Raw genomic sequence first — 25,878 nt, 5'->3', positions numbered from 1 at the left:
AGTAATTGCTCAGAAACATTTAATTTTACGGTTGGAAATATTGTGTGGTCGTGAACACTAGTAATTGCTCAGAAACATTTAATTTTACGGTTGGAAATATTGTGTGGTCGTGAACACTAGTAATTGGTCAGAATTTTATGGTTTGAAATATTTTGTGGTCGTAAACACTAGTAACTGGTCTGAAACTCTTCGTACGGAAAATGGCATAAAAGCGAAATTTTCAAATCTGGGATTCTCTCTCTAATAAATGTCCTAGAAGACTTGAATCAGGGAGTAAGTAATAGAAGGGAGATATAACTGACGCGGTTCGCCCTACCATATGATTATACATGCTTTACAGACGAAGTACTCCATTTGAATAAGAAATATTTAAATTTTCACACAAGGGCAACCAAGTAACAAGTAAGTTTTTTATGGTAAATTAGGACTCAATATACTCAATACAGTGTTAATACTCAAATCAATGTAAACTTAGATTTAAGGCTTTTGATATTTAATTCTGAATTTGTTAGTGAAGGTAGATTTTTAATGATTGATGTATTCAGCTGACATAAATTATTATTGGCTCTATTCCCACTTCTTGACTGATTTTATTATGCAATGAAGACGACTTTCGTTTCATTTTGTTTATTTTTATCAAGCTTTCAAACATCATGGATACACATAAACATGAACATTAAGAGAAGCTGTTAATTTTCAGCTTTTCTTTGTTTACTTGTTAACATGTATTTTGAAAAAATCAAATCTTTAATAGAAAAGCCTGAGTTAAAGAATGCATCAAGATTGTTTCATCGAGTTCAAGAATTCCATTAGTCTTCATTGTATTGATATAAACGCCTACCACTGTAGTTCGTTAAACGACATATTCAATAGATTAGTGTTTTAGTTCTGGCCTCATACAAAATTTTAAGAATTCTACTCACGTGTTTTTTCCATACATCCATGGCACTTCAATACTATGCACTTTTTAGCTTTTAGCGTCTTCTCAATTTAATTTTCAGCGTCGGAACAATAGAAGTGAATAACTATTTTTAAACAATGTATTATTTATACGCCACCCCATACACAGAAATCAAGTCTATAGTTTTAGAGTTTATTTTTTGATCATCACAATCTCTGAAGATTTGATGGCGGTTTGGTTTTCTCACACGCGATCCAAATGTCTTCTTTTGGCAGGTTTCAAGTTCTCCGTGTGATAGTATAATTTCTCCTTTTACATGTCCTGTGAACACTGCGGACTGCAATTCTTGCTTGATTCCTTAGGATGAATGCACGTAGATTTAGGATACTTCTGGAATTGATCTTGATACTATCCCTCAAGAGCGACAGAAGTACGTTGTACAGAAACAAAACGTACAGTTGTCCTCAGATTCTTTCCGCCTAGGAGGTTTTCCAGACTAGCTGTGTGCTGTGATCACCGAGAGATTCCGTTAGATCAACGTGAGATCTTTGTTAAAGCTGAATGAGAGTTGGTGGGTGAAGTTATGATGTATGATAAGTTGTTCATCAAACTGAAGCTCTGGTAAGGATATCTTGTATCAGTCCTGTTCCGCATCTGCTTATTTTTGTGAGACAACCATAGCCTCGTGGAGTCGTTAAGAACTCCGGGTTATACTGATCACTCGTGAGTCTTGATGATCAAACAACTGCAATACATGAATGAATCTAATGCTTTATATGATCTCCAAACAAAGTTTTTTTTATAATTATTTTGTATCTTAAACATCATTTGAATGAACTGATCACTTCTTGAGATAGGATTAGGGGATAAGTCTTTACTGATCTTGACCTCCCATGATCATCTGCAACATGATCATTTTTTACCACAAAAGCTTGTGTTGTATTCCGGATTGTTCTTGATAAGAGTGAACAGTCCCTTGAATATAACTGGATGCCAGAGATCAGTACATCCCGAGCCGTAGCAGTAGACACAAGTCTCCTGCACACTACCGCTCTGGGACTTGTGCTATATACAGCGAACAGACAGCATACATAGGGAATCTTTCTGGATGAGCTACAGCAGGAGAGGATGAACCGGGTTCCTGTTATTGTGCGGAACCCCGCCTACAGTGAGGAAGTAGAACTGGATGAAGAGGAAGTTGATCCTGCTGATATCGCTCCTCTCATCAGTGGAGACACTCCTATTATCACTGCCCCAGCCTCAGAGGACAAGAACGTAGCTGAGGATGTATCAGAGGATGATGAGGAGGAGGAGGATATGCAAGATATCCTGGAGAAGATGGAGAAGCTTGATACAGAGGTCAAGGAACTCTGAAAGGAGATTATGGATCTCCTGTCCTCTACTCTTGAGGTCACTCGCTCCCGACAGCATACTGTTGTCCCCCAAGTTGAGGTTTGGGACACAGGGAAGGCTTGGAAGCAAGAGTACAGGCAGTATCCTGACCCAACTATGAAAGAGGTCAGGGACAGGATGTCTTACCAGGTTTGGGATCTGCTCCAGATTATGCAGGAGCGGGTTGACCAGCATACCTGTAATGATAAAGATATAAAGTTGATAGACGGACTGAAGGCTATATCAGTCATGCACGATAGGCTCGGTTACCTAACTGAGAGAGTGCTTAAACGTCAAGATAAGAAACCTTATAAGTAAAGGATTCTGACTAACAATTATGTCAACAGTTTATCTTATGTAATGTTATGTAAACATTTATGATTAAGTAAATAAATGAAGTAACATTATGAGAAATCTATTTATTACTTTGGGTGTTAATTATTGCACGTGCAGATAATTATATAAGGTTTACTCTGTATGATAGAGATAGCCAAAGTATAAGAATGCCAGGTTGCAAAGATATCAACAGCGCATGAGGGTTAGGCCCGAGTGATGGAAATAACCCGATCTGCAATGTTGACAGGTTGCAAAGATAATAGATTTAGAAACAAGTAGAATAACTTGAAGTAGAATCTTATCAAAGTTTGCTAGTTTAAGTTTACCAATTTATTGCACATTTTAGTAGTAAGAGAATACTACACTTGGAATAAAATATTACATGTTTACAGTTTTAACATTTAAAATGTGCCAATATTATTTTCCTTTAAAATGCTAGATAAAAATCTGGTTTTTGATATATCTTAGTTTTTAAATTCCAGAATAAAATTACATCTTGATATTCTTTTAACTTGGATATTGACAGAATTAAGTGAAATGTTCTTGTCTATTTAATCATCCTGCATAGATAGTACCTGACTGGATCACACTGGTTCAGCCATCTTCTTTCAGGCTGTAATCTATCCTAAAATAATAGTTTAGATTTTACACATACATCCATGGTAAAATTGTTAAACCCAACTTTATATTTAGAATTCCGAACAAGATCCAGGCTCCAAGCGTCAAAATGAATCTCAAAGTCACAGATTTTCCTTCAAGGTAATGTTAATTAACATCTAATTAAAGATTGAATTATCATATACATACCAGCTGATAGAAGTGCCCTCCGCTGCTAGTTAAATTTTGAAAACCCTGGATTTATTTAAACCTTCTAACTTTGTTACATTTCAGTTATCCATATATTCCCTCAACAAATTTCAGTCAATTCGGTCCAGCCGTTTGGCCACCTATCTATAGCTAACGAATAAAGAGCGGCTTTAATTTTTAGATTTTGAATTAGTCACTTTATACAAGAGATCTTAAAAGGAATTGAAACATAACATTTTTAACATTTACTAGCTCAAGTGCCCAGCGTTGCCCGGGGTAAGAAAAATGGAATAAAATATTACATGTTTACAGTTTTAACATTTAAAATGTGCCAATATTATTTTCCTTTAATATGCTAGATAAAGATATGGTTTTCAATATATCTTAAATTTTAAATTCCAGAATAAAATTAAATTTTGATATTTTTTTTAACTTTGAGATTGACAGAATTAAGTGAAATGTTCTTGTCTATTTAATCATCCTGCATAGATAGTTAATTACTGGATCACACTGGTTCAGCCATCTTCTTTCAGGCTGTAATTTATCCTAACATAATAGTTTAGATTTTACACATACATCCATGGTAAAATTGTAAAGCACAACTAAATATTTAGAATTCCTAACAAGATCCAGGCTCCAAGCGTCAAAATGAATCTCAAAGTCGCGGATTTTCCTTCAAGGTAATGTCAATTAACATCTAATTAAGCTCTAAAATAAGATAGAATTATCATACATACTAGCTGATAGAAGTGCCCTTCGTTGCCAGTTAAATTTTTAAAAAAAACTTGGGAATTTTTTTAACCTTATAGCTTTGTTACATCCAGGTTATACATGGATTCCCACAACAAATTTCAGCCAATACGCTCCAGCCGTTTGGCAACCGCTAAGATATTTATTTTTTAGATTTTGAATTAGTCCAATGAAAAAATTGCCCCAGCTAGTCAATAGTCACTTTATACTAGAGATCTTAAAAGGAATTGAAACATAACATTTTTAACTGATACCAGCTGCCCGGCGTTGCCCATGGAAAAAAACAAAATTGTATTTAAAAAACAAATTTTTGAAAAAATTTAGAATTTTTTAGCCTATAACACCCCCCGGCCACCTATGAGTGTCCGCAAAAAATGTCAGCCCAATTGCTCCAGCCATTCGGTCGGCTACAGGCAACATATATAATATATATATAGGCAACATATATAATATATATATACGAATGTTTTGTTTTATTATATAGTTATAATGTTATATATAGGTGGAATATTCGGATCAGTCAGATTTTATGCGATGGAGCTAATTTACAGGTTATTATTTTTTTATCTTCATGTTCACCGGATCCCCCCCCCTTGCAGTGATCCACGCTGGCCGCTGGCTAAAGTAGAAGTTAGGTTTTGTTGAAATTTCTTATCTTTATATCTGAGACTGTTGCATTAATGTAAGATTAGTTAATACTTTATATTATAACATTTTCAACGGCTCGGCTACATTTTGACTATAGTCACATTTTGCCTAGTTCAGTTTTGACTAGGTAACATTTTGCCTAGTTCAGTTTTGCCTAGGTAACATTTTGCCTTTGTAACTTTTTGCTTAGTTCAAGTTTGCATAGTAATATTTTGCCTGGGGTAACATTTTGTCTAGGTAACGCAAGAGCAGATTTTCTTAAAATTTAACATTTTCTTTAAAATTGCACCAGTTGAATTAAATGTTATATGACAATTGAACTGTATATTGACTGCAGCACTTTTAACATTCCTAATACCATGACTGAAAACCTATGAAAGGAAGTGTTTTATTCTTATTCTTATTTTATTCTCTACGGAAAAATTCGCGTGTATTTACTCAAAAAATAAAACATGGTTATCAGAGAAATATATAAAAATACAGTTTACATCATGGAGCAAGGGTTGGAATATAATCATTTCAAAAAGTCTTTGGATGACAATTTTGCGAATTTTTGATTATTTTCTTTGTGAAAAAAATATTGATTAGGCAAAAAATTCGCACTTATGTCACCCTGAGCAAAATGTTACCTAGGCAATCCGTTATCTAGGCAAAATATTACCTAGCAAACTGATACTAAGGCAAATGTTACTAGGCAATATGTTACTAGGCAATATGTTACTGGGCAAATTTTTACTTATAGGCAAATTGTTACTTATAGGCAAATTGTTACTTGGCAAAATGGGACTAGGCAAAATGTAACTTAATACAGTTTCCTTTATTCTGCCATTTCATAAAAACTCAACAAATAATATTCCATTTTATAATAAAATGATTGATGAAATATTGAAAATATTTATGAAAATGTTTCCTTATTCTTTAATCAGAAAGTTTAAATTTGCAAACACTCGACATGGGGGGACCCAAAAAATGCCCTCAAAATTTGCTCAAATTTTGAAATGGCCTAAATCAAACAAAAAGTTTGCAAGATTTTAAAGATTTACTTCTATAGAAACAATATTTTTTTTCAATTATGATGATTTTAAATTTCTAGAATTTTTTGGGTCATTTTTTACCCCCCCAAGTGTGTTAAGAAAATTAGAAGTCGCACTATAGGCGACATTTTTGGTCGATATAGAGCAAAGTGCGCCCTGTTGCAGGTGGCTTGGGATTTATATCAAAGATGTTAACATTAAAACATGCTATGTAGGCACCAATGGGCTGCAGCCAGTACTACAATATGAACTCAGGAAACATCAGCAGTTTGAATATTAAAGATGGACAGTATCCACAAAACTTAAGGTACATCCATTTATATTAGGCTGTTAAATTTTTTCCATCAGTATGCAATATGCATTATCTGAAGAACCATACATACGCAATAAATATGATCAACGCTTAACGAAGGTGTCTGCACGTACTCTTTAAGTAAACCTTTATAGAAAGAGGGCCATGGCAGACTTACCCTAAATATTTTAAACTTAGTCTGATGCAAAATATGAGAATATAATTGAGTGCAGTGTTAAGGATTAATTTAATTTTGATGCGGATCCGCATCGGAAAAAGATTGATCCGATCCGGATCCAGGCCATGAACATTTATTTAAGATTTACTGATATAAAAATAAATTTCAAATTATTTATCTTACTATTCTTTTATTTTAAAGGGACTGTTTTAATTGACCCTCCATGAAAAGAGGGCAATGACCGATTAACAACGGTACCCTGAAAACCTTTGTGTGTTCCTCGAGTACGGAGATATGTGTGTGTAAACGTATCAAAACCCAGCTTGTGTTCAGCGGTAAATTACGGTGTGCCTTGTGTTCAGAAAATTTTCGAGCCTCATACCTTTAACAGTGTATCTCAAAAATTTAATTTTGAGCATACAACATTTATAGCGTGATTGTACAAGGTGGAGCTCCTGTATAAAACGTGACCCAATGGCCTGTGCTGTGGAGTACAATCTGAGAAAGTTCTCTCTTGGTGAAACTAAAGCTGGTCCGGGTAGACTTGGATACGGGTTGACCTGCCAGGTCAGCATTTTTACCTCTTGATCACACTGCTGAAAATTGACCATTCAGTTTAAGTCAAAACACCTAAAAGTTTTCTTTGGAAAATACTAATGTGCACTCATGCATACTGATTTATAATCTCAATTTTGAGAAAATCCAGTTTAATAAGTTGTAGAAATCAAGTGGATTTTCATGTCTAAAATCAAATGTAAATGAAGTTTCAATGCTTTATTTATCTTATTCTGTTTTTTTGCGATATGTTTTGAACCGATGATGGCAGTGTTCCCAAAATTTTGTGAATTTTCTATAATAGACATAAGACATGATTTAGCAACAAATTTAAGCCTTGAGTAAACTAAATGATTGCCTAATTACTGTTTAAACAGTCTTTGGAGGGAAATCACACCAAAAAGACTTTTTCATGACAGTTGAGTAAAGATTTGATTTTTTGCTAACATGTGTTGAATAATTACAAATTAAGGATTGAAAAATTGAATTACAAATTAAGGATTGAAAAATTACAAATTAAGGATTGAAAAATTACAAATTAAGGATTGAAAAATTACAAATTAAGGGACCCTGCCATTTATTGTCATAAATATATCGCCAAAAAAAGAGAAAGCAGATTAAAGTCTTGAAACGAAATTTATGTTTGATTTGCTATGGGTTAACCAGAACCTGCCTGGTATTGGTAATTTTACCATCTGAAACTTGTTGACCTTCTAGAATAACATTTGACCACCTTATAGACCTGAAGTAGGTTGACCGGCCGGGTATTAATTTACCACTTGAACCTGATGCCTTTTGATTTAATTGCGAGGTATTCATTTACCACCTGATAAAGGTTGACCTGTTGACATGCCAAATCCAGTATAAATATGAGAATGGGATTTCAACATTGATTTTGCGATGAGGCTAATGATGTGTTTAGGACTACTTAGTGATAAACGGTGAGAAGACAGCACTGTGTGGTGGATTAAACCAGCCTAGACCCTTGATATTCCCAGCTAGTGGTCCTGAATCTATTTTCTTCTATTCCGATAATATATTTACAAAGGTTAGGCAGTTTATAGTACAGCGTTCTGTAATGTCGTCTTCTTTTACTTCAATCTTGAAAAATTTTATATCAATATGATTTCTATCATTAGATAATGAAATCCTAAAGTTTCCTTGGTTTGATGTACTATGTTACTCATAAAGGATGAGCCATTAATAACGACCCAAGAGGCGTGTTGAAGTTGGCCTTTAAATAAACTAAGTAATTAATAAAAAAAAACAGTTGTAAGAAACCAGGAAACAAGACATTAAGTAAAAAGTCAGTGAAAATTCCGTTTAGTCGTCCCGTTAAAGTATCATTCTTTGTTGGTAACCTTGTAACTTTCTCGAACATCGTATTACACTGAAATATTTTGTTGGTTCTAACTTTTAGTCCTCTTACACATATATTTTATTTAATATTTTCGTTGGTATATCTTTCCTATGGCCGCAGCGCTCGGCCCTGAAATTGTCTTCCTACCCCAATAATGATAAAAAAACAGCTGTCGTAGGTCGGCAAGTTAGTTTAAGTGGACCACCAATTTTTTTCTTTTTGTTTCCGAGCTTTCATTTTCCCTCCCGTATGTTCATTATTTATAAATTTTCTGATTTTATTGATTATCTTTTTTCTAGGCCGATGTCGGATATATTATCGAGTACAAGCATCACCTGAATTGTACAGGGCTAACCCACTACAGCTATCCTTCTAAAAAATAATCAAGGAAGAAATTGTAAATTGAGTTTCGAGTAATTTCTACAAATGTCGTCTTTACTAAGAATTCCGTCGAAACAGAAAACCGGCAAGTGTCGCTAATGTGATGTTAAAAATTTATCAAAACTTAATTTTATTACATTAAATGATTTTTAAAATCAATATTTAAGTGATATATATGAATAATCGGGTTAAAAAAGTTCTTTATAATTAAGCGTTTTTCAAACCAAACCAAACCATTTTAAATACACTGTGCGTGTGGCCTTTTCAATTTCACAATCAAACTTTCTGTAGAAATCTTGAAACTCCAGTGTGCGCTGTGCATGTCATATTTTTGTGAATTTATGATATAAAACTTATGTGATGGTCTTTCTAATAATTTATACCTCTCGTTTTAATGTTTATTTTATTATTTAATCATTTATGTTTCAGATTTTTTCTACATTTATGGATAATTGAAGTTTTGGTTTGAAAAATGTTGATTGAAAACCCTGAACTATTGAGAACCTGGCTAACAGCTCATCTCAAACCACTGTAAGTTTCATTTTAAGACACTTTCGAGGTACCAAAAGTTGTTTAATCCTAGAGAACGCTTTTTTTTGGTAATTTCCTAGTATACGATTTTTGGACCCCCCCCCCTNAAAACATCCACGGATTGTTGTTAAAAGTATTTGAACCACGTAGAGTTTTTTTGACCACTTCTTTAATTTAAACCGGAGTAGTAGAGAAATGGTTCAGCTATATCTACATAGTTAAACTAATTCATTAAATCTTGTCTAAGACTCATCTGTATGTCATGAAGTTGGAAAATTCTAAATAATAATTCTGTAATCTGTACTCCTGTAGGTGTGATGCGGATCCAGTAGCGTTAGCCAAGTATGTTCTAGCACTTATTAGAAAGGTGAGTAATAAATACCCTCCCGCCCCCCCACACCGCCAAAACTTGAGATCTAGTGAGGGTTATTACTAATGATAATAAACGACTTAATAAATATAAAATTAAGTGTCTTCTTTCTCCCGAGTTTCAAAAGTTATTTCCGCATCGTCCGACAGTGTAGTTCATAAAAATATATGCGCCAGGCCATGTTGATTCATCATTGGAATGAAATGCATTGATGATATTTGATTTATCTGAGGCCGAATTTAAAGAATTTGATCCGCGTCTAGATGTATTCAAACATGAGACGCGGTTTAAATATGGTTGGTTCAGTTGGAAATTTTTTAAGTTTTTCAAAATTTGAGCCGACGGTTAATTTACACCGTTATTTGCGACTCAGCGACGCGGTTCAAATTCTTTGAATTTAGCATCTGACGTCAGATAACCACTGATTGAATTTATTTCTCAGGATAAGCCTGTAGATGAACTGCGAGATACCATGGTTCAGCAGATGGACGTGTTCCTGCAGGCTGAAACCCTCGGGTTCATCGATATACTCTTCCAAGTTGTAGAGTCTAAGGTAAAACTATTTATTCCTAGGGTCCGTCCTAGTATATGATTTTTGGCCCCCCTCATCAATTTTGTACATTTAAGGTTAGACAATTTCTGGACCGAGCGCTGCGGCTATGATAGGCTAGGGGGCCGAACGCTGCGGCTAGGACAGGCTAGGGGCCGGGCGCTGCGGCCACATGATCAATTATACAAAATGTACAAAATTGAAAGGAGGGGGGTTGGGGTTTCAAAAATCGTTCTCTAGGAAATTACCTTATTCCTAAAGGGATTATGGGTGTTTTTTCAAGTGAACTTTCATTCAAAAGTTGCTGGCCCGATTTGCAACAACTTTTGTTCGTTAGTAACTGTTTTTTAGTGTTTTACTTAAAATTAGTCTTTTATATTCTTTGGAATGTATAATCCTTCCAATGAAATAAGTCTTAAAGCTGTTTTGACTCTCCATACGTTATAATATGATTAATTTTTTGTCGTAATTTTTTAATTAATAATTTCTTAAACAAAAAAGTGTTTAATTTTACAAAACTGTGTTAAGGGAAAAAGCCTCAAAATAACCTGAAAAAAATCCCGTATGATATGATTTGTGCAGGAGTATGAGTTACCCCCGAAGGCTGAGGAGGAGGAGAACGGTAAAGGAGAGCTGAAGGGTGAGGAGGAGAGGAATGAAGTTCAACATGAAGCTGACTCTACTACACCTATCAGGTTGGTCAGGGATGTTTTCATTAACAGCAGAACGAACTTGTTTTAATTATATCTTTTCGACTCAGTGTTTGTTCTAAATAATAGTTCAAAAAAATTGAAATTTTGAACTTATATAACAAAGAATAATAATACTGCAGATATATATAAATAAAAAATATTTTTTTTTGTTGGTGGGGGCGATGGCCGGGGGGGTTATTTTACATAATTTAATACTAATAAGCTTGGGAACCCAGTTTTGCGTTGAAAATATGAACTAAGTTTTCCCTATAAAAGTCGATCTTTTCAAATATCGGACTTAATAACCGATTACAACTTTTTTATATATTTGTATACTAGCTTGAGAACCCAACGTTGCCAGGTTACTCACTCACAGTTACACCGCCGTTTACCCGTACTCGGTCGATTTTACCGGCAAACAAAATTTTACTATTAAAGTATACTTAATTGTATACTTGGAGAGTAGTTGGTGTAGCCCCCGCTGGGGGCATTTAGCAACATCTTTTCCACACAGTCTTCTTCTGGAGATCCTGTCATATTCTCAGTTCATCAGTTCATCTCAGAAGAAGATAGATATTGATCTAGATTTCTGTTAAATATCTTGATATTTTGGGACTCTCTAATTGTGCTGGGTAACTGGTTCCAATCATCAATGACTCTTTGGGTAAAGAAGTTACTTCTGATGGTGGTGTTGCTTCTCTGTTTAGTCAGCCTGGTTCTGTCATCTGATTGTCTGGTGGTTCTCACAGATACTTGATTAACTCTTTTAAACCAGAATTCATCTCCTTCAACCTCTAAGGTTTTGTAGGTTTGTATTAGATCATATCTAGTTCTCCTTGTTTCAAGGGAGAGAAGTCCTAGTTCTTTGAGTTTTTCAGTATATCCAACTGCTCTCAATCCACTAATCATATTCACAGCTTGTATTTGGACATTTTCTATAGACCTAATATCTTGTTGTGAGGTCGGAGCCCAGATTGGAGTAGAAAATTCTAGATGAGGTCTGACATAGGTGGTAAATAATCTTAGAAATACATTCCTGTCTCTAAAGTGAAAAGATCTAGTTAACTGACCTAGGACCATTTTAACTCTATTAACTGCTACTTCACATTGTCTACTGGGTTTTAAATCTTTGTTGATCAACACTTCAATATCTCTCTCCTCCTCAACACTGCTCAGAGTACAGCCAATCATGGTATAATTAAATTCAGGGTTGCCACTTCCAAAATGCATTATCTTACATTTCTCAGTATTAAAAACCATTCCCCACTTTTCAGACCACTCAACCAAGTTGTCCCTGCAGTCCTCAACTAAGACTCAGAACAAATGCATAACGGTCAAGGAGTTTGTGAGTTTTGATTTGACATAATAGCATGGTGAACAGACAAACAGAGATTACAACTTTAAAAATATATATATATATATATAATGTATATAATGTATATTTCTAGGGAAGGACTTAAGGATGAGGTGAAAAAGGACGAGGACGATAGAAGGAAATACCGAGGATCCCCGCCTCCCCCCGCCAGAAGGCGGGTGAACAGAACGCCTCCCCGCCGGTATAGAGAGCGGTCATTCTCACCTAGACATGATCGAACTAGGGTTGTCCGCCGTAGATCTAGGTAGGGTTATAGATTCATAACAAAACAAAATGTATAGCGTTTGGATAATGATATAATATATTGCCGCTGTACTGGAAAAAATAATGATTTTTATGGGAAAATTCAGGAAAACAACTAGGTTTCATGTCGAAGGGAAATTCTTGATAGCAGCAGTTACTTTTTTAGAAAATTTTAAAATTGTAAATTGGAAACCCCTGATTTGTCGCCTGTCCTATTTAATATTCGCTGAAATGATAGTTATTTTTTATAACCGAGCCTAGATCACTTCCTGGTTAAAGCTTAAATTTTCAGATAATCTTCCTAAAATATGAACCACTTAATTTATAAGTTATATAAACCTAGATCACCTTTGGTCCGGCGAGGACGTCCTCTGAGCAGATCTCCGCCCCGACACCGTCCTCGATCACTGGACAGGTACCGGTAGGTGGACCCATCATATGCTATCGGCTTTTTTTTTGATAGAATCTTCGTTTATGTATATGTGTCATTTTTTTATTATATATCATGTGTATATATATTTGTACTCCCTGTATCCTAGGTCCCCTCCTAGACAAGGAATATCACGTGAACCGTATATTTGTACCCTAGGTCCCCTCCTAGACAAGGAATATCGCGTGACTAGTATATATTTGTACTCCCTGTATCCTAGGTCCCCTCCTAGACATGGAATATCACATGACCAGTATATTTGCACTCCCAGTATCCTAGGTCCCCTCCTAGACAAGGAATATCGCGTGAGTATATTTGTACTCCCCGTATCCTAGGTCCCCTCCTAGACAAGGAATATCACGTGACCAGTATATTTGTATCCTAGGTCTCCTCCTAGACAAAGAATATCACATGACCAGTATATTTGCACTCCCTGTATCCTAGCCTCCTAGGTCCCCTCCTAGACAAGGAATATCACGTGACTAGTATATTTGTACTCCCTGTATCCTATGTCCCCTCCTAGACAAGGAATATCACGTGACTAGTATATTTGTACTCCCTGTATCCTATGTCCCCTCCTAGACNCCTAGGTCTCCTCCTAGACGTGGGACATCACGTGACTCTACACCTACAAGGGACGAAGGAGGGTACAATCCTAGTTCTAAGAGAATACGGTAAGTCAAAGACTTTGCTAATTAAAGATAGCGCATCAGAAAATCGACGCAAATTTGACGCATTTTCTGGGGTACCAAAAGATAGTAACTAATGTCGTCTTCTCCAGAAAAGTATATATTTACCCTGTTGACGTTTCATATTGTCGTCTTTTGTAATGTATTAAATAGTTATTTAAAAACAAAACAATGGGAAACCACCTAAGTTTATCTATCTTGAAATATTTATTTTGTCCATAGTCCATAACAGTGACTAGTGGAAAAACAATTAACATAATTTACAGAATTCATCACTTTTTAAGTTGAAATAACGACGATATCTTCCTCATTGTTACCCAGATAAATGTTTAAATGGTACCTTGTTGATAGGACCTTTAATGGGTTGGTAACTTGAAATTACATCTATCAGTCCTTTGGAACATTTACTTTTGGTTTGAAGTATATAAGTGTTTATAAGAAGAAAATTAATGTCACATATCTTGTATGCAATTGTAACCTTGTACTTTTTAACAGTAATCAATTATCTCATTACTTTTTCATTCAAGATTGAATTCTCTCTCTACATGATTTAAATGAATTATTGAAAAATATAATGTCACAATATTTATTTACCGTTTATAATATTGGAAATTTCTGGTCCCCTCTCTTCTTCATCGCCAGAAATTCCATTCCATAGAACCTCAGAAAAAAATCTGAAAATTTTCACTAACAATTATTGGCTATTTTTAATACAAAAGAGATGCGTAACTTTATTACAAATTCAGCTATAATTCACCAGACGACTCTCATATCCAACAAATGATTAAACCAATTTAAAAATACAAATTAATATCATTAATTTTAGTTAAATTTCAGAACAAAGCATTCACAATTGAGTTAAATATCTAAGGTTTTAATGTCGATTGTTAGACTCTCAAACAACCAAAATGACCAATGACGTCAAAATACAGCTGTACAGGCGTACACAATAGTCGGATAAATTTCCAATGCCTCGTCTTTATAATTAGCAAAGTCTTTGCGGTAAGTAAAATCAATTTCATTAAGAATTAATAGAATAATAAATTAGTTGAGAATTAATAGAATTCTTATAGATTTGTAATTTTTAAGCTGAATCTGTCATATTTTCAACGGAAAAATAAATTAATAGAATAGACTAGATAAGAGCGTCGACCTTGATTTCATGCCGGATGAACTTGAAGAATAAGGCTATAAACGATAAAATATTTATACATAATCCTAATCCTAGGTGTCGAGACTACGATGAGAAAGGTTTCTGTCTGAAAGGAGATCTTTGTAAATTTGATCATGGAACTGATGCTGTTGTACTAGAGGTATATATTCAAGCCTAAAATACAGGGTGATCCAGGGTTGTAAATTAGTTCTGAGACTCCCCCCCCTTTCTTTATCTCTTCCGCTTTTTCCCCTTTTCTCTTCCCTTTTTTTCTTTCCTCTCCATCTCTTCCATTTTCCCTCCCGCTTTCCCTTTTTCCCTTCTCTTTCTCGTTTTCCTTTTCGCTTAATTTTCCCCTTAACCCCTTATGAAAATCATTAAAATGAAAATATACACCCCTGGGAAATCGTTTTTACGCCTAATATAATGGGCATGTTTTTTATAGTTCCTATTCGCCAAACTGGGAAAAAAACAAGTTGCGGGGGGGCGGTTATGATTTTTTGTGAAAATACGCGTGGAAGTTTTAGACAAGTAAAAGATAATCTAGAATCATTATATCAGACTAAACATAAATGATGGAGGCGGGTTAATGACTCAAAGAACTTTCTACGAAGTTCAGAAAACTCGAGCAGAAGCTCTGTAATGTTTAGAAAACTTGAAAGGTTCATTGCGACTGGTGGCGTCCCTCCCTCGTTCCGATCATATATCTTACTTAGTTTTTTTAATAATCAATTACCTGACTAGTTAAAATTCATTCTTACTATTTAGTAGTTCATACTAACAAAATTCGGATCCTATTTCATTTAAATTGAACAAAGAAACTCTTAATTAGAAAAATATTCTGTAGAAAATAAAATATTATACTTTTTGTACGTTTTTAATTAAAGTACTCGCCAAAGAAGATTTAGCAAAATGTAATTACGATTTAGACTGGACTACAGAATCCAGCTAGATAAGTCTTTACTTATATATTAATTAACGTATAATCAAACCGTCTACAGGCTATAAGACCTTTCTCCAGACATGACTTAGTATCATTAATTTCAAGTTTGGGGAGTGGAAGGAGGGCACCCTGACAATCTGATTTTGATTATTTGATTTTTTTTGTCTGGCTTACGGACAAAGAATTATTTAAAATATTGATTATGATGGTCAAACCAGACCGAAATATGGTTTTAAAAACATGAGGAACTAACATAATACCTGAGAACTTAACTAAATACCTAAACAAAAGCTGTAAGACCAAAGCTTATTCTTGATTTAGTAATTTCATCTGAGTTTGATATATGGGTGGTAAGGCATCCCCTGAAACTGATTGATTGATTGATTAATCGATTTATTTATTGATCGATTATCTGCTTTTTTACTACTCGGTGAGGTTTGGATAATCATTAACACCGAATTTTAATTGTTATACAATGCAATATAAAATACTAGTTATATTCAAATCTGGGCAGCCCTAGTAGAGAATCTTTGATATTATTAACATCTAATAAATTGTTTAGACTTAATGGCTGCTAATGAATAGTTCTTCTTAAATTTCCATCTCGTCTTTTGTCAACACTGGACTCCAACTAATTCTTAATTATTTCAGGATAGTTCGAAAGCTCCGCTTGGGTATCAGCCCGGTCAACCTGTAACCGAACCCTATATTCCCGGCATTGGTGTGCCCGGTATTCCATTTCCTCCGCCGGCCATATCTGTCCCTCCGCCCGGATATCCGGTCCCTGGTATGAAAAGGGCGTATGATGGCGGTCATGAGCCAGCAAGTAAAAGGTTAATTTTTTTAAAGATTTAATTACACCCCAGGGTTATTTTTCTGAATATCATTTTTTCCCCCAGAAGCTAAGTTAGGATTTTCGCGCGGAGCGTCAAAATTATTATTCGTTGAATTTGGGAAACTGAATGATGTTTAGGGGAAATTTTGGTGAAAAAGTATGAAAAATGATTAAGAAATTTGTCTTTGATATTCCAATTTTTCATTTATTTTAGATCTTATTGTTTTGTGTTACATGTTATAATCATTAATATATTTATCGTCTTCTTTTTCTTAATATTTTTTTTAACTTGTTACGTTGGCGTTATGTACAATGAGTGAATTTAAGAACTTGCCTGTAAAAATAAATTTTTGACGAAAAACTTTTTATGCGAAGGATGGTATGGTATTAATGGTTTAAAACAAGAAAAATGTGTATGTGTATTATGTATGGGCCTACTTGTAAACCAATGAATTATAGTAGTGTTAGTTTATATAGTGCTAGAAGTGTGAAGTACACTCAACAGTCCAATATTGGTTTTTATATTAGTCATTTATTTCATATTAAATTGTTCACTGTGCACGTGGGGTATTTGTTTTTTATAAATCATCCCTACTTGAAACCCAATGAATACACAGTCATTTCTACTAGCTTGAGTTCTCATAGTACGTTAGCAGTAGCTTACAAGAGTAATTTATTATTGAGTTCTATGTCCTCAAAGGTTTAACGGGTACTGGTGTAGATTGGGGATGTCCCTCTTTTAATGAAAGATCACTTCGAACTAAACCTCTCTCCAGTTCTAGGTTTGACTATTCCCGGGTTGGAGGCCGGGGTCGAGGTCGAGGAGGCCGAGGGGGTGGACGAGGAGGAGGTGGAGCAAGTAATATGTTGGCAGTCAGGAATATTCCTCCTGAGTTTAATAGCATCACACATCTGAACGCACATTTTGCTCGGTTTGGCATGCTTCAAAACATTCAGGTAAATAATCAGAATAATTTCTTAACCCCCCCCCCCCCCTAGCCCGGTGGGAATGATTTTTAAAGAATATGAGGGTAAATAACTTTTGTTTCACCCTTAAATACCCCCCCCCGCGAAAAAAAAATAATATTTTGTACTTTTGGGTTAAAAATGATCTTCAAGAAGGTGGGGGGGGGGAAGTGATATTTCAAGAAAATAACCAGTGTACACCCCTGATTCAACACAGAGATATGTCCACAACTGTACAATGTACAGTTCCACAATTCATGAGATGTAACAGACGTAAGGTAGTGAAGTAGAGTTTGTTTAAAAATTTGACTGCTGGTAAGGGAACTGTAAGTACAAAACAATAACAAAAATTGTAGGCAACTTTCAGTTTCCTGGTAATGGTATGAAGGCCGAGCTTGTTTACCAGCTGTTTTTTATTTACCTGAAACCAGTTCTTGAACATAGAATCCTGTTTAAACTTGAACTTCTGGAACTTTTACATAACTTTCCTTATCTTATAAAAAGTCTTCTCTCTTTTGTATGTTTGATCATAACTCGTATGCCCTTCACCAATTTGCCTTAAATTTGATCAGGGAACTCGGAAGAACCACGGGAATAATCTTAGTTTAGGGTAAAGTTCTAAGTTGAATGGTTGGACTTTTATAGGAAAATTTAACTAACAGGCAAAGCTGAAAGAAAATGAAGACTTATTGGAATTCTCGTGTAGTATCACTTCTAAGGAGAATGAAATAGAAGGGAGATAAAACTGACGCGGACCGCCCTACCATATGATTATACATGCTTTGATGACGGTACTCCATGTGTATAAGAAATATTTGTCTGATGTACAAATACCGCGTATACAATAACCTATTCTATATGTACAAATGGAGTACCCGTCTGCAAAGCATGTATAATCATATGGTAGGGCGGGCCGCGTCGGTTGTATCTCCCTTCTATGTCATACTCCTTGATCATTTCAGATTTAAATACACAAACATGTTATGTTCGATCTGAGTTATACAGGGTTATTTACAAAGGATGAAACTATAAAACCTACCCTAAACTAATTTAATATAATACTTCAGGTCAACTTTAGTGTTCTGTCTTGAGTATTGTCTTTTCATGGCTTATAAAATGATTTGATTTTTGGCAAAGAAAGAAACAAGTTGGCAGTTGCAGAGAATTATAAATATAAGGAGACAGACAGTCTAAATTCCGTACAGTCGTCTCTGAAGTCTCCTCCTTTCTTTGTGGGTAACTCTGTATATAGAGTTAATTATTTTGTAGATTAACTTCGAGGGTGACCCTGGTAGTGCCCTTATATCTTTCTCCAACAATTCCGAGGCCAATGCAGCATTCAACAGTTCAGAGGCTGTTATGAACAACAGATTTATCAAAGTGAGTTTTCTTGGGTTGCTTTTAGAGGCGGAGTTAATATATTTTTTTCTTTGTATTTAAAAAAATGCTAAACATATACATACATACATTACAATCTAGTCTCAACTTAGTGTGACGAAAAAAACTTTTTGACAAAAGAAAATTTAATTTCTTCCTGCTTTTTTTTAAATACATATATAAAAGACATGAAAATAAAATATGATATAGGTGACTTCAATATCATAAAGTTCTAAGGTTTAGTTTAAAACATAAGGAAAAAGAAATATTTCACTTATTTTTTTTTTCTTCAAAATGGACAACAGCTCAGTTGTAGATCAATAGTGAGGGATCTTTTATGAGAACCATTTCAAGGTTTGCCAAAAGAATAAAAAGCTCAAAAAAGTTTACTCCTCTGTGCAGGAGTTGAAATTCTGTCCTGATTGTTGAACAAAATTAAGACAAATATTTCAATTGCAATCAAGATTTTAAAAATTTGAGTAAGGCAAAATAACTGAATTCCACTATTTTTCATTACTCCAAATTTAAAAGATTAAGATTTCTAGAGTTTTGAAAATTCAGTTTTGTACTTTTACATATTTCAGGTTTTCTGGCACATGAACAAATCTGCCTTCAAGGACAGAACTGGAACTGCTGGTAAGATATTTTATAAATTTCTTTTAACATAATTTACACCTCAAATTAAGTGAAAAGAATATAACGCATTGTCCAGTGTTCATGATTTATTTCTTAAAGGAACGCATGTTCAGAATAGCTTGAAGGGACTGTACGCGTAATTTTATCTGACCCACCATGCAAAAATGGTATCCTTGAAATCTTTATCTGACTTAAACGGTATCCTTGCAATCTTTATCTGACTTAAACGGTATCCTTGAAATCTTTATCTGACTTAAACGGTATCCTTGAAATCTTTATCTGACTTAAACGGTACCCTTGAAATCTTTATCTGATAAATAATATGGAGAATAAGGACGTTTTTACAAGCTTGAAAAGTATTTATTTTGGATGATCCCTATTTGTTATATTGCAGTAGAAAGGCGCAATTCACAAATATAGAGAAACTACAGTTGAAAATTTTCCGATTTTTAGAATTATAAACCAGTTCTTAGGACCCGAAAGATTTTGGCGTCCTGGATCCGGATCCGCAAAAATATGCGGATCGACGGATCAAAGGGGCAAAATATCGACCAAAAACTGCAAAAAAAAAAAAAAAAACTCTTAAAACCCAAAGCAAAACTGTAGTAAAAAGAGAGATTATAAAAATTTCCGGATTTCTGAATGGTTCATTAAATTTTAACATAGAAGTAAGCGAAACAAATAAGACAAAAAATTTGAAAATTCTGCTTCGTTTATAAAATTCAGAAAAGAACCTGTAAAATCTTTCCCTGGGATGTTTAGAAAGATGAAAATTTCCCTGTATGATAATTGAAGGACTGCAGTATGGTTTTGGTGAATTATATTAACGTACTAAGCCTAGGGGTGTCAGAAATAATTTTTTTGCATATTTTTGAAAACGTCTCATAAACCTAAAAAAGTTTAATTTTGATAAAACTTTTTGTTCTGGATGATTGCAAATATCTATCTAAATCTTTCTTAAACCGGCATATTTTTTCTTTATTCATTTAGTTAAGAGTTTGAATCAAAATAAGTATTAATAAATATTGCTTTATATACTGTGGGGTACTGTTGGTAACTATGGGGTACTGGGGGTACTAGGTGGTACTTGGAGTACTGGGTGGTGCTGGGGATCAAAAAAGAGTACTGTGGGGTACTGCATGGTAGTCCTGGGTACTACCGGGTACTGAGTGGTACTGGAGTGCACTGCGGGGTATTGTTTGGTACTGAGGGTACTAGGGGTACTGGGGGTACTGACAGGCACTGTGGTCTTGAAATTGCGCTTTTAGTCCCTTTAATAATAATAATATTTTGATATGATTAATTAATCAATTTGATCGATCATTTAATTAACGGGTGAGGCTGATTGATTGATTTATTAATTGATTGCCTAGGATCTAGTCCCCTGGTGCTGGTTACTGGAGACCGTATTACCAAGACCTTGGTGAACGAGGAGATGAGGGAGGGGGAGGAGGGGAACAGAGTCAAGGAGGAGAGAGAGAAGGCAGTCATCGCGATACAGAAGAATCAGGACATGTTACAGGTTTGGTGTTTACGGGGACGGAAAGCGAAATTTCAAGCATCACAACGATACCCTTGAACCTTTATCTGATCAATAATGTGGAAGATATTGTCGTTTTTCTTTGTGTTTACTTCGGATTATTCTTTTTTAATTTTCCTGCAGTGTATACGCGCAAGTCGCTTTATGTTGTGAAACCACAGTTTAGAATAATCGGTTTTCAAACTTTAAATCCTTGATAGCTAATTTATTCTTGAATAGATAAGGCTTACAAGGTTACCGTTGTGAATCGGGCATTGTTTCATCGCGAACTGGAGGGTCAATGGAATGTATGCATTATGCAAGTATTCTTTTATTTGGGACAAATAAAAGATCTTTTTCATACATCTTTCTCTAATTTTCCGTACAAATTTTTGGAGAGGGTTGGGCAGAACTCTCAGACAATTGATGGTGGGGGGTGGAGAGTGGTGGGGGTCTAAAGAATAAGAATAATTAATATCTGCCAGGGATTTTATGAAAGGAAGCAAGATCAAATTCCTGGAAAATTTATTGAAATAAAATGTCACTTAGTCATAGAAATTTATTTTTTTGACGAACAGGGCTAGACTATGCTTTATGAATAACTAAAAGTTTAGTATCATTCATACGTGTGTTGTACATGCATTTAATCTGCCATATTTTACCAACGAAAGAAAGTCAAGTAACTTCTGATGCATATTAATTACGTTAACCACTGAAACTCCTACTAAACCCTTTAGGGGTCCTGGTGTTGGGTATGGAAATCCTACCCTGCACGGTGAGACAGTCAGAGACTACCCCCTTTGTGTTGTAATAATTTCAACACAATTTTATATATCAAACCAATTTTAAAACCTTTAAAATTAATAGTTCACATAAATAAGTACAAATTTAGCTGTAAAATGTATTATTGAAGGAGGAAAAGCGAAAAAAAAAATTAAGTCATAATTTCTTTTAGACATGGATAATTTCTAATAGATATCGGCAGGCGTCAAAACATTCGTTTTGATGAAAAAAATAAGTCGTTGAAGTTTCCGAAAACTAAGTTAAAAAAATTTCTTTGGTCGAGTTTTCTCAACCTCGTTTTTCTGTAGACTAAAGCAGATCTGATGAAGAAGAGTGAAGAGAAAAGAAAGGAAGCTATGAAACAACAGGAAACTCTAATCAAATCTAAACAGGTACGGTTTGCTGTACTACTATTTTGATTAAATATGAACTAGTCAAACTTCCTGATTTCTTAATTTAAAGTTTAAAATTTGTAAAAAATGATAATTTCCACATCACGTAAGACTTCAGCCAGTTCAAATTGAACAGATTATCACACTAAGTAGTACTTATGTGATTACAGTGATTACATTAAGTGAGAGCTCTTTGTATGCATTTAAATGAACAGAGATTATAGGGATTCCTTTTTTGTATTCTAGCTAGGGATCACTGTATTTTATTCTAGGGATTACTGGATTGTATTCTAGGGATTCTGGATTGTATTCTAGGGATTACTGGATTGTATTCTAGGGATTACTGGATTGTATTCTAGGGATTACTGGATTGTATTCTAGGGATTACTGGAATGTATTTTAGGGATTACTGGATTGTATTCTAGGAATTACTGGATTGTATTCTAGGGATTACTGGATTGTATTCTAGGGACTACTGGATTATATTTCAGGGATTACGGGATTATATTCTAGGGATTACTGGATTATATTCTAGGGATTACTGGACTGTATTCTAGGGATTACTGGATTGTATTCTAGGGATTACTGGATTGTATTCTAGGGATTAATGGATTTTATTCTAGGGACTACGGGATTATATTCTAGGGATTACTGGACTATATTATAGGGATTACTGGATTATATTATAGGGTTTACTGGATTATATTATAGGGTTTACTGGATTATATTCTAGGGATTACTGGATTATATTCTAGGGATTACTGGATGGATATCTAGAACAGCAGAAGGTTCTGATCTCTAAGCTGGAGAAGGGTAAGGGCAGTATGAAGGCTGAGGATAAGAAAACGATCATGGATCTAATTAAGGAACTCTCAAACTCTATAGACAGGTAAACAATACTCTAGTGAAAGTAATACCTTTTTTGCTGATCTGTCTGCATATGCACTCCTTTCTTAGTCGAATAGATAATTTCTTATTTATACCAATAAGAAAGTTAAATTTTTTTCCTGTTCCAATTATTGGATTTCCAAAATTCATAAAGAAACTAATTGTTTTATGCAATTTTTTAAATTTTCCCTGGGTTCACTTGAGAGACTCGGCAAAAAGAGTTTGGGTCTAACTGTTTCAGCCATCCTGACGTGTTTATTGGGATACAACTGACATCTTATTTCAAAGCAACAGAAAGGGCAAATATGTTCTAAAACCCTATAACTAAAAGACATCTGTTTTTGTATGCGGATCCAAAAACAAGTGGGTGGTAAATTAACTCCGCAAGAGTCGGTGGGTAAAAAATAAAAACGGAAACAAAAGATGAAAAGGATTCTCTGTATAAGAATTGCTTGATTAGCTTCTAATATAAATTTTTTTTTTAGAACAAAAGAAGAGATAAAGACGTCGCTCACAATATCCAGTGTAAAGACTAAAACTTTGAAAGAGGTGATTTTAGAATTCTTGAATTGACGTAAAATTAGAATATCAAGTAAAAACCATATTCTACATGAAAAGAATAATAATAGCATCAAATAGAAAATATTCGGTTCAATGAGCCATGACTCTTTTTATTTTAGAAATTTTATATTTTATCGGGATATTGAAACAAGTACGATCAATTAAGGTGCCATGAATAGATTAAGTTAAGACTGAATGAGTTATGACATTTTTTGGTAGGGTTTGGTCAATTCGGAATATCGGAATGAATTTAAAACAATCTTTGACGACTAGTGAAATAAAAAGAAATGACCTGAAATTTGTAAAATAAGTTTGTACCTGTTGGAATGAGATGGCTCAAATGATTGAAAGAGCGGAAATTGTTTTAAATTATTATGTTTTATATTTGTGTACTGCAAGTAGTTATGTACTGTAAGTAGACCAGGGGAAGGCACAATTCACCATTTTTCGACCACACATTTTTTCGTCCAGGCATTGCTTCTGTCGCTGGGATTTTAGAATCGCAACTAAAAATTACATTTTTCTTTTTAAGGAAACAAAGCAATTGGTTTTGATTTGCTTGATGACAAATATCCAAGAACCACCTTCTGTTCCTTTATTCTTTACACGATGTTCCTCTTTAAAAAAAAAACGGGATATTATATTTTAACCCTTATTTTAACATGTCGTGGCTCAAAATTCCAATATAATTGAAAAGAATAACAATAATGCCGGACTAAAAAGGTCTCGTCGGACGAATTAAGGGTGAATTGTGACGTCATTTGTGGTTGGTCGAAAAAATATGATGTACTGTATTTTTAAAATTGTACTGAGTGTACTGCATTTCAATCAAATTTAAATTTTGATCCAGATCCAGAAAGAACTGCTTGATGCAGAAATGGAACTGTTTACTAGTCAACAGGATGGGTCAGATTCCACAGCAGAGATTCAACAGAAGGTAAAAAATTTGTTATGGTTTAAAAGTTTTTACTTCAGAGCTAATTGGCGTTTGGCCCGATGTGGGTTTTGGGTCTACAAGATAGGGTGGGGTGAGAGGGGGGGGGGGTCAGATCCTTTACTTTATCTTATCTTAAAGTGGCACTCAAAGTCAAATATAAGAAAATAAGCACAAAATTCCCCTGGATAAAAAATTTCAAAACTTTTAAAAATTCAATTGATGTTCTTTGTATTGGAAATTTTTAATGCTCTTTTCCGAAATTTTAAAAAAAATTTATTTTGTTCTCAGGTTAATTTACTCCGTCTTGAGGCTGCTAAATGCGGATTTCTTCCAACCTCAAGACCAGCTCGAGGCCGTGGAGGATTTCGGGCTCGAGGGTTCAGGGGCATGTATACACCTAGAGGAGCCTGGAGGGGGGCTAGAGGTACGTAAACCCCAAGGGGTCATTTTTATTAGATTTTTAATCTTTTTTTTTTGTATCAATATGTTTGATTCCTCATATGAAGCAGGATTTTTATTTTTCACACTCTTCACAGATTGGATATTGTTTATATTTCTTGCAACGAGAAAAGTTATATATTCTAAAAAACATCAATTTTTGGAGGATAAATAATGAAAAAGGTTTTTTCTTCGAAAATAAAAATAAAAATCTTTCACACTCGAAATATATTAAATAACTTCGTGGAACACAGCAGTCCGATTTCTGATTAAAGTTTTCTCCTCTCACAAAAAAAAAAGAAACTGTTACTAATTGGATCTTGTATAACAATTCTTTCTAACTCATAAATTTATTTTGATATTTTACACGAAAATCCGCCTCCTTCAAATAATGAAATATTTGTCCTTTATTTATTAAATATTTTCCAAATTAAATTCTATTAATGGATAAAGGAATTTTTTCAATTTGAAAAGTTTCGAACAAACTATAAACTTAAAGAAACTGTCCTTGTATTATAAGTGATTCTTATTCATAAATGATAATCAGGCCCCATGCCTGATTCACATTGGTACGCGACTCCTTAATCTGATAAATAATATGTCCGAAAATGTCATGTCTCTAGTTTGTAAAGTGTTAAATTTCGACAGTTTCCTCAATTGTTTCTGTAATTTTTGAATGCAATTTGAAATTAAATCTGAAAAATAATGAAATAATAAAATTAATTTTAAGGCCGAGGCCGAGGGTTTACCCTTTCTCCTGGAAGTAGTACTCTTGACCGTAGACCGAGTAGAATACTCGTCTCCGGATACGAACTGGACGATAAGGACGATATTCTTGTACATTTCCAGGTAGATAACCATTTAAAACATTTATTGGAAATTTTATTTGTTTATTTATTGACAATTATTGGGAGAAGGCGGGGGGGGGGATTAAAG

At 34.4% G+C, this 25,878-nt stretch overlaps 2 protein-coding genes across 3 annotated transcripts in view; both read left to right on the top strand.

Moving 5' to 3' along the window:
- Nucleotides 1-9,064, top strand: part of LOC111708127 (uncharacterized) — a gene marked incomplete in the record, with an annotated part of 19,822 nt that extends 10,758 nt beyond the window's left edge. The window contains 7 exon segments of the mRNA XM_023481400.1: nucleotides 3,323-3,388; nucleotides 4,689-4,737; nucleotides 6,084-6,175; nucleotides 6,785-6,905; nucleotides 7,816-7,941; nucleotides 8,553-8,641; nucleotides 8,926-9,064. Of these exon segments, the coding sequence (XP_023337168.1) occupies nucleotides 3,323-3,388; nucleotides 4,689-4,737; nucleotides 6,084-6,175; nucleotides 6,785-6,905; nucleotides 7,816-7,941; nucleotides 8,553-8,636 (538 nt within the window).
- The window catches only part of LOC111708126 (RNA-binding protein 26), a 20,905-nt gene continuing 4,068 nt past the window's right edge, over nucleotides 9,042-25,878 (top strand). Inside the window, exons 1-19 of one of the 2 annotated variants that reach the window (XM_023481399.1) lie at nucleotides 9,042-9,165; nucleotides 9,478-9,532; nucleotides 9,978-10,088; nucleotides 10,668-10,780; nucleotides 12,226-12,396; nucleotides 12,739-12,810; nucleotides 13,416-13,499; nucleotides 14,743-14,827; nucleotides 16,262-16,443; nucleotides 17,222-17,402; nucleotides 18,681-18,791; nucleotides 19,373-19,424; nucleotides 20,798-20,946; nucleotides 22,035-22,118; nucleotides 22,874-23,007; nucleotides 23,492-23,555; nucleotides 24,418-24,504; nucleotides 24,793-24,928; nucleotides 25,673-25,791. In XM_023481399.1, coding sequence (XP_023337167.1) covers nucleotides 9,107-9,165; nucleotides 9,478-9,532; nucleotides 9,978-10,088; nucleotides 10,668-10,780; nucleotides 12,226-12,396; nucleotides 12,739-12,810; nucleotides 13,416-13,499; nucleotides 14,743-14,827; nucleotides 16,262-16,443; nucleotides 17,222-17,402; nucleotides 18,681-18,791; nucleotides 19,373-19,424; nucleotides 20,798-20,946; nucleotides 22,035-22,118; nucleotides 22,874-23,007; nucleotides 23,492-23,555; nucleotides 24,418-24,504; nucleotides 24,793-24,928; nucleotides 25,673-25,791 — 2,049 coding nt within the window. In that variant the 5' untranslated portion in view covers nucleotides 9,042-9,106. Of the gene's footprint in view, nucleotides 9,166-9,477; nucleotides 9,533-9,977; nucleotides 10,089-10,667; nucleotides 10,781-12,225; nucleotides 12,397-12,738; nucleotides 12,817-13,415; nucleotides 13,500-14,742; nucleotides 14,828-16,261; nucleotides 16,444-17,221; nucleotides 17,403-18,680; nucleotides 18,792-19,372; nucleotides 19,425-20,797; nucleotides 20,947-22,034; nucleotides 22,119-22,873; nucleotides 23,008-23,491; nucleotides 23,556-24,417; nucleotides 24,505-24,792; nucleotides 24,929-25,672; nucleotides 25,792-25,878 lie in introns of both variants that reach the window. The other variant, XM_023481398.1, reaches the window with a different exon arrangement.

The sequence above is a fragment of the Eurytemora carolleeae genome, unplaced genomic scaffold (assembly GCF_000591075.1).
Source record: "Eurytemora carolleeae unplaced genomic scaffold, Eaff_2.0 scaffold816, whole genome shotgun sequence".
Classification (NCBI taxonomy): Eukaryota; Metazoa; Arthropoda; class Copepoda; order Calanoida; family Temoridae; genus Eurytemora; species Eurytemora carolleeae.
Note: the sequence above shows the minus strand (reverse complement) of the source record. Positions and strands in the feature narration are given on the sequence as shown.